A 15,009-nucleotide genomic window follows, 5' to 3' on the forward strand; every position below is an offset into this window, starting at 1 on the left:
TTCTTTGCAAGGCATTGGAAAGGTCCTTAGTCTTTTTGGTTGAATCTGTGCTTAGAATTCACTACTCAACTGAGGGATCTTAAAGATAATTGAGTGTGTGAGGTACATTCACTATATATACAGAAGTATGTGGACAACCCCTTCAATTTAGCGGATTCCACACCCGTTGCTGACAGATTTATAAAATCGAGCACACTGCTGTGCAATCTCCATACACAAACATTGGCAGTAGAATGGCCTTACTGAAGAGGTCAATGGCTTTCAACGTGGCACCGGCATAGGATGCCACCTTTCCAACAAGTCAGTTCATCAAATTTCTACCCTGCTAGAGCTGCCCTGGTCAACTGTAAGTGCTGTTATTGTGAAGTGGGAAAGTCTAGGAGCAACAACGGCTCAGCCACAAAGTGGTAAGCCACACAAGCTCACAGAACGGGACCGCCGAGTGCTGAAGCGCGTAGCACGTAAAAACCGTCTGTCTTCGGTGGCAGCACTCGCTACAGAGTTCCAAATTGAATATCCCTTTGAGGATGGCAAAGTTATTAATTACACTTTGGATGGTGTATCAATAACTCCAGTCATGATTTTCAAACTTTCCATAACAAAACCATCACCTATTGAGAGATGAACCTGGAGAAGAGTCTCCTCAGCAAGTTGGTCCTGGGGCTCTGTTCACAAACACAAACACACCCCACAGGGCCCCAGGACAGCAACACAACTAGACCCAACCAAATCATGAGAAAACAAAACAATAATTACTTGACACATTGGATAGAATTTACAAAACAACTGAGCAAACTGCAATGCTATTTGGCCCAGAATGCCTAACCACTGTGACTGACCCAAAATTAAGGAAAGATTTGACTATGTACAGACTCAGTGAGCATAGCCTTGCTATTGAGAGGCCACCGTAGGCAGACCTGACTTTAGGTAGTGCAGCTCGGTTTCCACCTCATTTTGTGGGCTATGTGCACACTGCGCACAAAATGAGGTGGAAACCGAGCTGCACTTCCTAACCTTCTGACAAATGTATGACCATAGAGACATATTTCCCTCAGAAAACACCAACCTACAAAGAATTTGAAAACAAATCAAATTTTTTATTAACTCCCCATATCTATTAGGTGAAATACCACAGTGTGCCATCACAGCAGCAAGATGTGTGACCTGTTGCCACAAGAAAAAGGGCAATAAGTTAAGAACAACCACCATTGTAAATTCAACCCATATTTCTGTTTATTTATTTTTCCCTTTTGTACATTGTTACAACTCCATACATAACTATAATATAACATTTTAAATGTCTCTACTCTTTTGAAACTTTTGTGAGTCAATATTTACCGTTCTTTTCTGATTGTTTATTTTACTTTTGTTTATTATAGATTCACTTGCTTTGACAATGTAAACATACAGTATGTTTCTCATGCCAATAAAGCCCTTTGGATAGAATTGAGAGAATTCTTCACTGAGATAGATATCAATGGCAGAACTTGCAATGAGTGATACAATGCGGACACTCGCACTTAAAACATGACTTAGCCTGTGGGGCAATATACCAGACCTGGGTTCAAATACATGTGTATTTGAGTATCTGGTATTTAAAAATACTTTTTCTGTTATTTGAGTATTTTCAAATACACAGATTAAAACAATTACTTTTATTTGATTTTTTGAATGGTTATTTGTAAAAAATAAAAATAAAAAAAAACTCATTTATTATTTCCAAATACTTATTTCAAATACTATTTTCAAATACCTGGGTTAAATGCATGGGAGTGTATTTGAGTCATTTCCAAATACATTAAAATACATTCAAATATTCAACTACAAATATAATATATTAGAATACTTAATTCACTTACATTTTAGTAATTTAGAAGATACTCTGAAGAGGTAGGGTTTCACATGTTTTCCGGGAAAAAATACAATGCTGTTCTAGCTTCAGGGGGAAGCTGGTTCCACCATTGTGGTGAAAGGACAGAGAAGAGCTTGGACTGGGCTGGTGGGAGCTGCCAAGAGACCAGAGGTACATTGAATGTATGTGAAAGTAATTGAGACATTTGAAATAGTATTTGAACCCAGGTTTGTAAAATACACACACCCATAATGGCACGCACCAAAATTAAAGTCTGCAGGTTATAAATATACTCATGGACACATGAGACACAGTGCCTATCATATGTATTCACCCCCACTTGGATTTCCTTCACATTTTGTGGCGTTGCAAAGAGGCATTAAAATGGATTATATTGTGATTTTTTTTGCCACAAATCTACACAAAATACTCTTAATGTCAAAGTGAAAAGAACATTTTATAAATTACAACAAATTAACACAAAATAAATAACAAAAACGTCTTGGTTATATAAGTATACATTTTTTATGGCAAGCCTAAATAAATTCAGGTGTAAAAATGTGCTTAATAAATCACATAATAGTTTGCATGGACTCAGTCTGTGTGCAATAATTGGGGGTGACATGATTTTAATGACTACACCATCTACACTACATGACCAAAAGTATGTGGACATCTGCTCGTCGAACATCTCATTCGAAAATCATGGGCATTAATATGGAGTTGGTCCCCCCTTTGCTGCTATAACAGCCTCCACTTTTCTGGCAAAGGCTAGATGTTGGAATATTGCTGCGGGGACTTGCTTCCATTCAGGCACAAGAGCATTAGTGAGGTCAGGCACTGATGTTGGGCGATTAGGTCTGGCGCGAAGTCAGCGTTCAAATTCATCCAAAATGTGTTCGATGGGGTTGAGGTCAGGGCTCTGTGCAGGCCAGCCAAGTTATTCCACACTGATCTCGACAAACCATTTCTGTATGGACCTCGCTTTGTGCATGGAGGCGTTGTTATGCTGAAACAAGAAAGGGCTTTCCCCAAACTGTTGCCACAAAGTTGGAAGCACAGAATCGTCTAGAATATCGTTGTATGCTGTAGCGTTAAGATTTCCCTTCACTGGAACTAGGGGGCCTAGCCCTAACCATTTAAAACAGCCCCAGACCATTAATCCTCTTACACCAAACTTTACAGTTGGCACTATAAATTGGGGTAGGTAGCGTTCTCCTGGAATCCGCCAAACCCAGATTCGTTCTTCCGACTGCCAGATGGTGAAGCGTGATTCATTACTCCAGAGAACCAGTTTCCACTGCTCCAGAGTCCAATGGCGAGCTTTACACCGCTTGGCATTGCGCATGGTGATCTTAGGCTTGTGTGCAGCTGCTCTGCCATGGAAACCCATTTCATGAAGTGAGGCACTTTTAATGTCTGCTTTTTAACATTTATTTGACTTTTTTTTTTTTCTATCTACCAATAGGTGCCCTTTGCGAGGCATTGGAAAATCTTGGTCAGTGGTTTTGGTGGTTGAATCTGTGTTTGAAATTCACTGCTCGACTGAGGGACCTTACAATTATCTGTATGTGTGGGGCACAGAGATGTATTCATTTAAAATAATGTTAAACACTATTATTGCACACATGCAACTTATTATGTGACTTGTTAAGCAAATGTTTACTCCTGAACTTATTTAGGCTTGCCATAACAAAGGGGTTGAATACTTATTGACTCAAGACATTTCAGCTTTTCATTTTTTTGTTACCTGTGGTGCTGATGTTTAAGCTGAGGCAGGTATAGTTTGTTGTGTGTATATGTAGTCCTGGCAACACTCTTTCTCCCTCTGTCTCTCTTCCTTCCCTATGAAGGCAGGGCAGTAAAATAGTGTAACACATAAGTGTGTAACACAACTTGCCCCTTTGTTCCACAGTTGAAAGCAAACTGGGTCACCATGGCCCTCCTTAACACAAAAGCTGTCTGGTTCTATGTGCACTTGTGTGTGGCCGGGTCTACCACTCCTGCTGTGTTGTTAGAGGCATTACTTGATCAGTGGCTGTTTATGTCATGATTTTGATTAATTTGCTGCTCTTTCCTGGTTTGTTATGTGTTATTGTGTATTACCAAACAGTCATGGGGTCAATTTGTTGCTACTTCCCGAGTCTGACATTCATTGTTTCCTGCCAAGTGTAACGGATGTGAAACGGCTAGCTTAGTTAGCGGTGCGCGCTAAATAGCGTTTCAATCAGTGACGTCACTTGCTCTGAGACCTTGAAGTAGTAGTTCCCCTTGCTCTGCAAGGGCCGTGGCTTTTGTGGAGCGATGGGTAACGATGCTTCGTGGGTGACTGTTGTTGATGTGTGCAGAGGGTCCCTGGTTCGCGCCCGGGTATGGGCGAGGGGACGGTCTAAAGTTATACTGTTACACAGGCAGCATTTGAATGAAAGAAGGAAATAATGAATTACATAACTTGAATGAATATCTCTAGACTAGAGGATAAATTGCATTTGTTTGATTCCTTAACATCCTATTTGAACTTTTTGTTTTTACACTCCCCCTATCTCTTTCTCTCTCTGGGGACAGCAGTGGTACCCAAGATCCTCGGTTGCCTTTCAGACTGTAGCGAGGGAACAGCCATGCACCCCATGCCAGGACAGCCGCCTGGCCAACGGGGACGCAAGCCAGGCTGCAGGAAAGCCAAGCTGACAGGGCCCTGGGGGCAGAAGGGGGCCGGAGTAGGACCACAGGCCCCCCCGTCCGGAAAGGGACTGGAGCCTATCAAGGTCCCCAAGAAGAGAGGCCCCAAACCGGGGAGTAAGGTAAAGACCAAGGACCCGGGTTGGGTAGGGTGGGTGGAGTAGGGTTGGGTGGGTGGGGTAGGGTGGGTGGGTAGGGTGGGTGGGGTAGGGTTGTATGTTTCATCCTGTGTCACAGCATCGAAATAGTATTTTATAATAACCTTATTGGTCAAAAGTTTAACTAAAGTCAAGAATTCACTTCTATTCTAATTCCACTGCTACTGAGAAAAGTAACGTTTGCCCTCCAATTAACAACTAGAGTGGTTGACTTGACCCTAACAGTGTCTTCTCACTCCTCCTCTGTGTTTAGTTGGGCTGGGCGAAGAGAGAAGGCTGGCTGGAGGGTGCCATGGCAGGCCCAGGGCGACCCGTGTCCCGGCCCAGAGGGAGGCTGCCAGCCAACTGGACCCAGAGGATGGCACTGCAGGAGGGACAAGTGGAGTCTATCAAGATCCCCAAAAAGAGAGGGCCCAAGCCCGGCAGCAAGGTAACCACACACACACACACAATTATATATTTTTTAGGTTTTTATGGATGAGGGCATACCACCCCACTAAACATTGTGTATATGTGTGTGTGTGTCTGTGTGAACAGAGAAAACAGCGGGTGGTGCCCAACCCCGTGCCCGTTTCCCCCAACAGCAGTATGCCAGAGCCAGACACCAGCACGGTGCCTCTGGACAACGCCACCATCCCCAGCGCTGCCTTGCATGCTGCCACAGGTAAACGCACACAAAATAATACTTCGTCCCTGCAAATAATACTCATATGGATTTCTGTGGAGCGCAATGCAACTTTTATTATGAATACTTGTATGCCCTTTGACATCCTTGTGAGTCAATAATCCATGAAAATGCATTAAGTCTGCCTTTTTCAGCCGGAGTGGTATACACGCTGAATGTTTGATGCCTCTGTGTTTGTGTCCGTGAACTGCCTGCATCTACCTACGGGTCCCACAGTGTGTGTCTACCTGAACAAGTATGGGAAGGTGGGACCCCACTTGGACGGGCGGCGGGTGCAGCAGCTGCCCGACCACGTTGGTCCAGGCCGGGCTTCCTCGGTGCTACAGCAGTGTGTCCAGGCCTGTGTGGACTGTGCCCACAACCAGAGCTCTGTCTTCTCCTGCCTCAAGCCAGGTCACGGAGGAGAGGTCATATCAGGTAAGGTCTGGGACTGGTACCTGCTTTCTGTATGGGCTATTTTCTCTATACACTTTATTAGAAGTTTGCTTATAGAGATAATCAAATAGTCTTTGCATTTCCTTAAAAAATATGATTTTTCCTTCATTTATTTCAAGCCTCCCTGTGCACTACAGACTGGTAGATCCTTTTTCTTCCTGAAATTGATCAAACCGTAGCTCTATATCTCCTATTCACTTGGCATTGCTGCTAAATGTGAGGAACAGTATTGGCTGTCTGAGCCTAACCCTCTGTGTCCCATGCAGCCCACTTCGACCACCAGCACCATACCCTCACCCTGCCCACGGTCAACAGCGTCACGCACGTCCTGCACTTCCTGGAGAAACTCTGTCACAACCTCTACTGTGACCCTCTGTTTGGGAGCCAGCCCATCCCTAGAGGGGGCCTGCATTACGACAGCCATGCCTACCCAGGTCAGCACACACACACACACACACACACACATACTGTACTGGGGCATAACCATGGCTTTTCTGTTGATTCAGGACAGAAAAGGGTTGTCTTTCTTTTTGGCCTTTTCAACATTGTAACAGTGTCGATTTGAGTCAAGTATGTATGTATTTACTTTTCACTCCTCACTGTTTCTCTTTTCTGATACGACTCCCTCCAGAAAGGAGAAGTTTTAGGGAGGGCCTCACGACGGGTCCAGGAAGAGGCTCCAAGCGGTTCCTTCAAGAATCCTACTACAGCCCCCTCCCCCACAAGCTGGCCAAAAACCTCTGCCTCTCCTCGGAAGGTACAGCTCCTTAGGAAATCCTTAACGCTTCATTTAAAATAACTTGATTGATAAAAATAGAAACATGCACCTTTAATGGGACAAACAAATGGAAAACATTTGTGCACAAACAAAAACTCTTATTTTAGGGTGTAGCTTGGAGGTCAGCCAGTTTTTATTTTAAGGTGTAGCTAGGACTGGAGGTCAGCCAGTTTTTATTTTAGGGTGTAGCTAGGACTGTGGAGGTCAGCCAGTTTTTATTTTAGGGTGTAGCTAGGACTGTGGAGGTCAGCCAGTTTTTATTTTAGGGTGTAGCTAGGACTGGAGGTCAGCCAGTTTTGTAATGCAAAAGTCTGACGGGTCTCACGGTAATTGACCGTTAATTAACAGCAACACGTTTAGCATCTCCACATAGGCCTCCACGAATACAAGCTGCATACCAGCCACATACAAGCTGCATACCAGCCACATACAAGCTGCTGATGACTGTGTCTTTGGAACATCTACATTTTAAAAATGTACATGTTCCCAAAGGCTCGCGCATCAGCAGCTTGTATCTTGTCAGCTAAGTGAACAAGCCTACAGCCTGTGGCATGGAACATAGCCAGATAACATACAGTATGCCAACTCACATTCTGTTCTTCGGAAATGCATTTTCTTCAAATCATAATGTTTCTTTAGACCTGACTATAATGGATTTATTGTGATGGTGTATATTCAATTTAATATACACCAATAAGAAACATGATATGAAGAAAATGTATTTCTGAAGAACAGAATGTGAATTGGCATACTGTATGTTATCTGGCTATGCTCCATGCCACAGGCTGTAGGCTTGTTCACTTAGCTGACAAGATATGCATAAGTCCCGTGCCATTATTTTGTATTATGATTTTATATAATTGAACTTAAATAAAGTAGAAAGGATATTTTTCCCATTCCAGAGCGAGTGCGCATATGAAGTGGTTATGTTGAGCGTAAAAGTGAACCTTTGAAACAGTCACGCACGTTATTATACGTTAGGTTTACAGTTATTTGGCAACTGTAGTTGTGACTGATACAAACTTTAGAATGTCTTACAAATCCAAACATATGGGCTGCATGATGCGACTATAGGCTGTTTATGATTTGAGAAAGTCGTACAAAAAAGCTTGCACTGTTTCTTGCCTCAGACTGCACAGTTGTTCTCTCATAAAGTGATCATATTTTTAACCATCAGACTATTCTCAATTTAATCTCATCTTTACTAATATGTACAATTTGTTTAGATTTAGAATGGCTCAATATCAAATGTGCAGGGGGAAAAGTACATGTCATCTGCATGCACTCGAATGGAGGCCGTGCACTTTCCCACCAATACGTTTTTCAATGATGCCTGGTAGGCTACTTCAGTTTTATAGCAGAGGCAAGCAAAATCTGTTTGGGAACATTGATGGTACCATGTTTCCACTACAAAACATATTTCACTAAACTGTTGACAGCCCCTCTGCACGCTCTAGAAAGGAATAAAGGAGAGACGGGAGGAGATGGAAACGCATGGTGGTGAGGTAGTCTGTATAGCGAAAGGTAATATCACCCAATTTAGTTATGAAAATATAAAAATTCCCTATTAACTGGATAATCAAATACAAATTCACTCTAATTATAGGCTTATCTGTAAACAGCCCTGCACAACCCTCAGCATATCCTAGGGCTATATATTCTCTCCCAGACTCGTTGATAGACATTTTGGAGCGTCCATAAGGTAACCAGTCCATCCAGTATGCATAATAATACAGTCCACACTCAAAGGCGATTACTCAAATTTGTATAGGCTAGACCAATTATGTACCAAAGACATCTTAAATAAGTTTTGTTTTATGTTTTTTTGCCATGTGTAACATTTGGTAGGCTATGTATTGTGTAACGGCACAATCATCATTTTAATTCAGGTATTTTTCGGGCTTGGGCTCATAAACTAATGCATATGTATAAGCTCTAAAATGCGTATTGGTGTTTTGAATTAATCATCACCTTAGAAGCGCTATCCATTTTGTTATGTTAGGCTTTGAAACAACATCCACAACAACAACGTTTTACACTCAGTTTCAACCTGCTGTTGAACTTCTTTCTTCAAATTGACCATCACAGTGAGGTGAGTTTTAAAAGCATAATACTGTTTTGATACTGTTTTGATAGCAAGTGTTTGATGTGATTTTCGATATCATTTGCATTTATGTCAGAGTGGTTAGAGGGACATAAGAGATTACCAAGACTCAACAGTCGCATGGAATTTTACTGCGGTCAGACCTCAAGACTGCCGGTGTAGCGGTAATACGGTCACCGCAACAGCCCTGAGTGTAGCCAGTAATGTCCCACTAAGCAAACTTTTTGACTACAGTTAAACTACAGGCTACAGGTGTGTCACTTGGGCCTTGTCATTGACTCTCCTCCATGTTGTTCCAGGTGAGCCTTTCCTCATGGAGAATGGTGTAGGGGGGTCGGAGCACTTAAAGAAGAGCCCCCTGTCCCCAGGCTCGACAGGGCAACCTCTGAGCCTGCGGTTCCCCACCAAGTTGCTACATCTCAACTCTTCAGGTAGGGGATCATCTTTAATGCAGTGCATGACATTAAAGGCAAAAATTATGTTGTCCAGTGGAATTCTTTTTCCATTTTTAGTGAAGCTAATTTATGGATTGTGTATGGCTTTACGGCAACACTTTAGATGGATATGCTCGTCATTCCATAATAACAAACCCCACTGGTGACTAATGTTCCTCTGTATCTCTACTCTGACCCGCCATCCGACACAGGCTCTGAGCGTTTCAGAGAGTGCCCCCGGCCCAGTGGCCAGGACCCCAACCTGTGGACGGTAGAGGACGTCATGCAGTTCATCAGGGACATAGACCCTCTACTGGCCCCCCACGCAGATCTCTTCAGAAAACACGTATGTATCTACAGAATTGAATAGAACAGTGGTATCCTATTGCATCTCTATGTACACATGTCAGCCTGACCGCACAATCAGCATAGAAGGACACTTACAGTGCATTCGGAAAGTATTCACCCCCCTTGACTTTTTCCACATTTTGTGAAGTTACAGCCTTACTAAAATGTATTAAATCATTTTCCCCCCCTAATCAAGCTACACACAATACTCCATAATGACAAAGCAAAAACAGGTTTTTATGAACATTTAGCAAATTCATTAAAACATTTTTTAAAAGACAGATACAGTGGGGCAAAAAAGTATTTAGTCAGCCACCAGTTGTGCAAATTCTCCCACTTAAAAAGATGAGAGAGGTCTGTAATTTTCATCATAGGTACACTTCAACTATGACAGACAAATGAGAAGAAAAAAAAAATCCAGAAAATCACATTGTAGGATTTTTAATTAATTTATCATTAATTTTTATCACCTACAAACAAGCACGATTTCTGTCTTTCACAGACCTGTAACTTCTTCTTTAAGAGGCTCCTCTGTCCTCCACTCGTTACCTGTATTAATGGCACCTGTTTGAACTTGTTGTCAGTATAAAAGACACCTGTCCACAACCTCAAACAGTCACACTCCAAACTCCACTATGGCCAAGACCAAAGAGCTGTCAAAGGACACCAGAAACAAAATTGTAGACCTGCACCAGGCTGGGAAGACTGAATCTTCAATAGGTAAGCAGCTTGGTTTGAAGAAATCAATTGTGGGAGCTATTATTAGGAAATGGAAGACATACAAGACCACTGATAATCTCCCTCGATCTGGGGCTCCACGCAAGATCTCACCCCGTGGGGTCAAAATGATCACAAGAACGGTGAGCAAAAATCCCAGAACCACACGGGGGGACCTAGTGAATGACCTGCAGAGAGCTGGGACCAAAGTAACAAAGCCTACCATCAGTAACACACTACGCTGCCAGGGACTCAAATCCTGCAGTGCCAGACGTGTCCCCCTGCTTAAGCCAGTACATGTCCAGGCCCGTCTGAAGTTTGCTAGAGAGCATTTGGATGATCCAGAAGAAGATTGGGAGAATGTCATATGGTCAGATGAAACCAAAATATAACTTTTTGGTAAAAACTCAACTCGTCGTGTTTGGCGGACAAAGAATGCTGAGTTGCATCCAAAGAACACCATACCTACTGTGAAGCATGGGGGTGGAAACATCATGCTTTGGGGCTGTTTTTCTGCAAAGGGACCAAGACGACTGATCCGTGTAAAGGAAAGAATGAATGGGTCCATGTATCGTGAGATTTTGAGTGAAAACCTCCTTCCATCAGCAAGAGCATTGAAGATGATACGTGGCTGGGTCTTTCAGCATGACAATGATCCCAAACACACCGCCCGGGCAACGAAGGAGTGGCTTCGTAAAAGAAGCATTTCAAGGTCCTGGAGTGTACTAGCCAGTCTCCAGATCTCAACCCCATAGAAAATCTTTGGAGGGAGTTGAAAGTCTGTGTTGCCCTACAACAGCCCCAAAACATCACTGCTCTAGAGGAGATCTGCATGGAGGAATGGGCCAAAATACCAGCAACAGTGTGTGAAAACCTTGTGAAGACTTACAGAAAACATTTGACCTCTGTCATTGCCAGCAAAGGGTATATAACAAAGTATTGAGATAAACTTTTGTTATTGACCAAATACTTATTTTCCACCATAATTTGCAAATAAATTCATTAAAAATCCTACATTGTGATTTTCTGGATTTTTTTTTCCATTTTGTCTGTCATAGTTGAAGTGTACCTATGATGAAAATTACAGGCCTCTCATCTTTTTAAGTGGGAGAATTTGCACAATTGGTGGCTGACTAAATACTTTTTTGCCCCACTGTAAGTATTCAAACCCTTTACTCAGTACTCAAGTCTTCTTGGGTATGACGCTACAAGCTTGGCACACCTGTATTTAGGGAGTTTCTCCCATTCTTCTCTGCAGATCCTCTCAAGCTCTGTCAGGTTGGTTGGGGAGCGTCGCTGCACAGCTATTTTCAGGTCTCTCCAGAGATGTTCGATTGAGTACAAGTTTGGGCTCTCGCAGGGCCACTCAAGGACATTCAGAGACGTGTCCCGAAGCCACTCCTGAGTCTTGGTGGTTCCAAACTTATTTTATTTAAGAATGATGGAGGCCACTGTGTTCTTGGGGACCTTCATGCTGCAGAATTGTTTTGGTAATCCTTCCCAGATCTGTCCTGTCTTGGAGCTCTACGGACAATTCCTTTGACCTGATGGGTTGGTTTTTGCTCTGACATGCACTGTCAGCTGTGGGACCTTATATAGACAGGTGTGTGCCTGTCCAAATCATGTCCAATCAATTGAATTTACCACAGGTGGACTCCAATCAAGTTGTAGAAACATCCCAAGGATGACCAATGGAAACAGGATGCACCTGAGCTCAATTTTGAGTCTCATAGCGAAGGGTCTGAATACTTATGTAAATATAAGGTATACTGTTTTTGTTTTTTAATACATTTGCAAACATTTATAAAATCTGTTTTTGCTTTGTCATTATGCGGTATTGTGTGTAGATTGATGAGGGAAAAAATAATGTAATCCCTTCTAGAAGGGATTAAGGTCAAGGGATGTGAATACTTTCCGAATGCACTGTATGTTATGCCATTGTTTTTAGTGCAAGGAGTTTTTTATTCTTAAGTGTTTTGTTGAGTTTATAACCTCCATAGCAAATTCAAATATTATCCCACTCCTATGTGTTGCAGGAGATTGATGGCAAAGCCCTCCTGTTACTGCGCAGCGACATGATGATGAAATACATGGGCTTGAAGCTCGGGCCTGCCCTCAAACTCACATTCCACATCGACAGGTTCAAACATGGACGCCCTTATTGAGCTCATCAGCGTCACCCCACCCCGCAACCCTGCTACTTCTACCCCCCTCCCCTCCCCTCTACAGGATATAATGCACTGCATACTACTGGACTGACCTAGGCTACGATACTTAGTGTCATATATCCCCCTCCCTTTCCCTGCCGCATCTAAGAAGCCCTGTTGCGAACTTCTCTTATTTAGATTTTATTTCTGTTGTGTGGCACAATCCAGCCCTACGGCAGCATGGGATATTGGATATGCAGACTGACTGACTCGCCCACATATCCTCCTCATCCATCATGTTACTCGCCTGTTTTTCTATTCCATATTCTCTTACAACAACCGCTACCAATGATGCCCTCCCTGTGTGTAGCCATTTTTTACTGTAATGGCCATTTTAGGCCAGAGTTTTTATTACATCGTTTCTTTTTGTTTGATCAAGTACATTTCTTTTTTGTACCCTCCCTGAAAATAAGGACTTGCATTAAGCCATTTTCACCGTTTTGTATTAAATATGTATACTGAACAAAAATATAAATGCAACATGTAAAGGGTTGGTCCCATGTTTCATGGGCTGAAATAAAAGATCCCAGAAATGTTCCATACGCACAAAAGCTTATTTCTCTCAAATCCTTTTTAGTGAGCATTTTTAATTTGCCAAGATAATCCATCCAGGTGTAGCATATCAAGAAGCTGATTAAACAGCATGATCATTACACAGATGCACCTTGTGCTAGGGACAGTAAAAGGCCACTCTAAAATGCACTGTTTTGCTACAGATGTCTCGTTTTGAGGGAGCGTTCAATTGGCATGCTGACTGCAGGAATGTCCACCTATAGCTGTTGCCAGATAATTTAATGTTAATTTCTCTACCATACGCCGCCTCCAACGTAATTTTAGAGAATTTGTCAGTACGTCCGACTGGCCACACAACCGCAGACCACGTGTAACCACGCCAGCCCAGGACCTCCACATCTGACTTCTTCACCTGTGGGATCGTCTGAGACCAGCCACCCGGACAGCTGATGAAACTGTGGGTTTACACAACTGAAGAATTTCTGCACATTCTGTCAGAAACCGTCTCAGGGTAGCTCATCTTTGTGCTCATCGTTCTCACCAGTGTCTTCACCTGACAGCGGTTATGCACCGTATTTGACTTCAGTAGGCAAATGCTCACCTTTGATGGTCACTAGCACGCTGGATAAGTGTGCTCTTCACAGATGAATCCCGGATTTCTACTGTACCGGGCAGATGGCAGATAGCGTGTGTGGTGTCATGTGGGCGAGCGGTTTGCTGATGTCATTGTGAACAGAGTGCCCCATGGTAGCATTGGGGTTAGGGTATGGACAGGCATAAGCTACGAACAACGAACACAATTGCATTTTATCGTGACGAAATCCTGAGGCCCATTGTCATGCCATTCATCCGCCGCCATTACCTAATGTTTCAGCATGATAATGCACGGCCCCATGTCGTAAAGATCTGTACAGAGTTCCTGGAAGATGAAAATGTCCCAGTTCTTCCATGGTCTGCATACTCACCAGACATGTCACCCATTGAGCATGTTTGGGATGCTCTGGATTGACGTGTACGACACTGTGTTCCAGTTCCCACCAATATCCAGCAACTTCGCACAGCCATTGAAGAGTGGGACAACATTCCACAGACCATAATCAACAGCTTGATCAACTCTGCGAAGGAGATGTCTCGCACTGCATGAGGCAAATGGTGGTCACACCAAATACTGACTGGTTTTCTGATCCACGTCCCTACCTTCTTTTAAAGCTATCTGTATTGCCAGTCATGTGTAATCCATAGATTATGGCCTTTCTTTATATGAACTGTAACTTAGTAAAGTCTTTGAAATTGTTGCATGTTGCGTTTATATTTTTGTTCAGTGTCATTAATTCCAGAAAAAAAAAACTTTCTCCCAGCTGTTTGGGAGTTGTTTGGAGGCATGGTTTTCAAACAGTATGACACACTACATTATCAAAACACATTATACTGTGCTGAAGAAATACTGACATGATAAACTTGCGTTTATCTTGTTATGGATGTTTACAATGACTCGTTATTTGTACTTTTTACATTTTTATACTATATTATTAGAGTTCATACATTGAGAGCTTTATCATACGCATTAATGTTCAATAAATATATAATGAATGTTGGTATCTGTCAGTCATACTTTCTTAATTTGTAAACAGTATTGGCATAGCATTAAGTTACTTAGCCAACATCCACATAGCGGCTTTTGGGCAGTGTCGGAGTTGGAACTGTGTTAGTGCTGTCAAATCCACAAGAGGCTCCTGGCAGTATACCTAAAGCGCACATTGCCATTAAGATAAATCCCCATTAAGCCTTTTTTTTTACAAGTTCGAACACTGGAATGTGAGGTAATTTACACCTCGATTATAGGCTGATAGAAGTCCTCATTTTGTTTAAGGATTTTAATTTGGAGTGTCATTTCTATATGGCCTACACTTTCTGGTTCTGAACTTCTAACACAAGTGGGACGGGTGTGCCTTCATGAAAATGATCAAGAACAGCTGCTCAACGATTTGACATCTCCACACAGTTACACCTTGGTTATCGACATTAATACTTGATCTGATTGAATCTAGGCCAAAGTCTCAAGATGAGTGAATAGCATGAAGAGTTATGCAGTAATTGTT

At 42.6% G+C, this 15,009-nt stretch overlaps 1 protein-coding gene across 11 annotated transcripts in view; it reads left to right on the forward strand.

Annotated features, from left to right (window-relative positions):
* The window catches only part of LOC112235447 (polycomb protein SCMH1), a 38,796-nt gene extending 26,390 nt beyond the window's left edge, over positions 1–12,406 (forward strand). For 10 of the 11 annotated variants that reach the window (XM_024403903.2, XM_024403900.2, XM_024403892.2 and 7 more), the window contains 9 exons: positions 4,418–4,653; positions 4,943–5,119; positions 5,227–5,353; positions 5,591–5,791; positions 6,076–6,243; positions 6,441–6,566; positions 8,991–9,122; positions 9,338–9,471; positions 12,227–12,406. In XM_024403903.2, coding sequence (XP_024259671.2) covers positions 4,418–4,653; positions 4,943–5,119; positions 5,227–5,353; positions 5,591–5,791; positions 6,076–6,243; positions 6,441–6,566; positions 8,991–9,122; positions 9,338–9,471; positions 12,227–12,355 — 1,430 coding nt within the window. In that variant the 3' untranslated portion in view covers positions 12,356–12,406. The remainder of the gene's footprint in view (positions 1–4,417; positions 4,654–4,942; positions 5,120–5,226; positions 5,354–5,590; positions 5,792–6,075; positions 6,244–6,440; positions 6,567–8,990; positions 9,123–9,337; positions 9,472–12,226) is intronic. The other variant, XM_024403902.2, reaches the window with a different exon arrangement.
* Positions 12,407–15,009: the final 2,603 nt, after the last annotated feature.

Source organism: Oncorhynchus tshawytscha, linkage group LG23 (genome assembly GCF_018296145.1).
Source record: "Oncorhynchus tshawytscha isolate Ot180627B linkage group LG23, Otsh_v2.0, whole genome shotgun sequence".
NCBI classification, from domain to species: domain Eukaryota; kingdom Metazoa; phylum Chordata; class Actinopteri; order Salmoniformes; family Salmonidae; genus Oncorhynchus; species Oncorhynchus tshawytscha.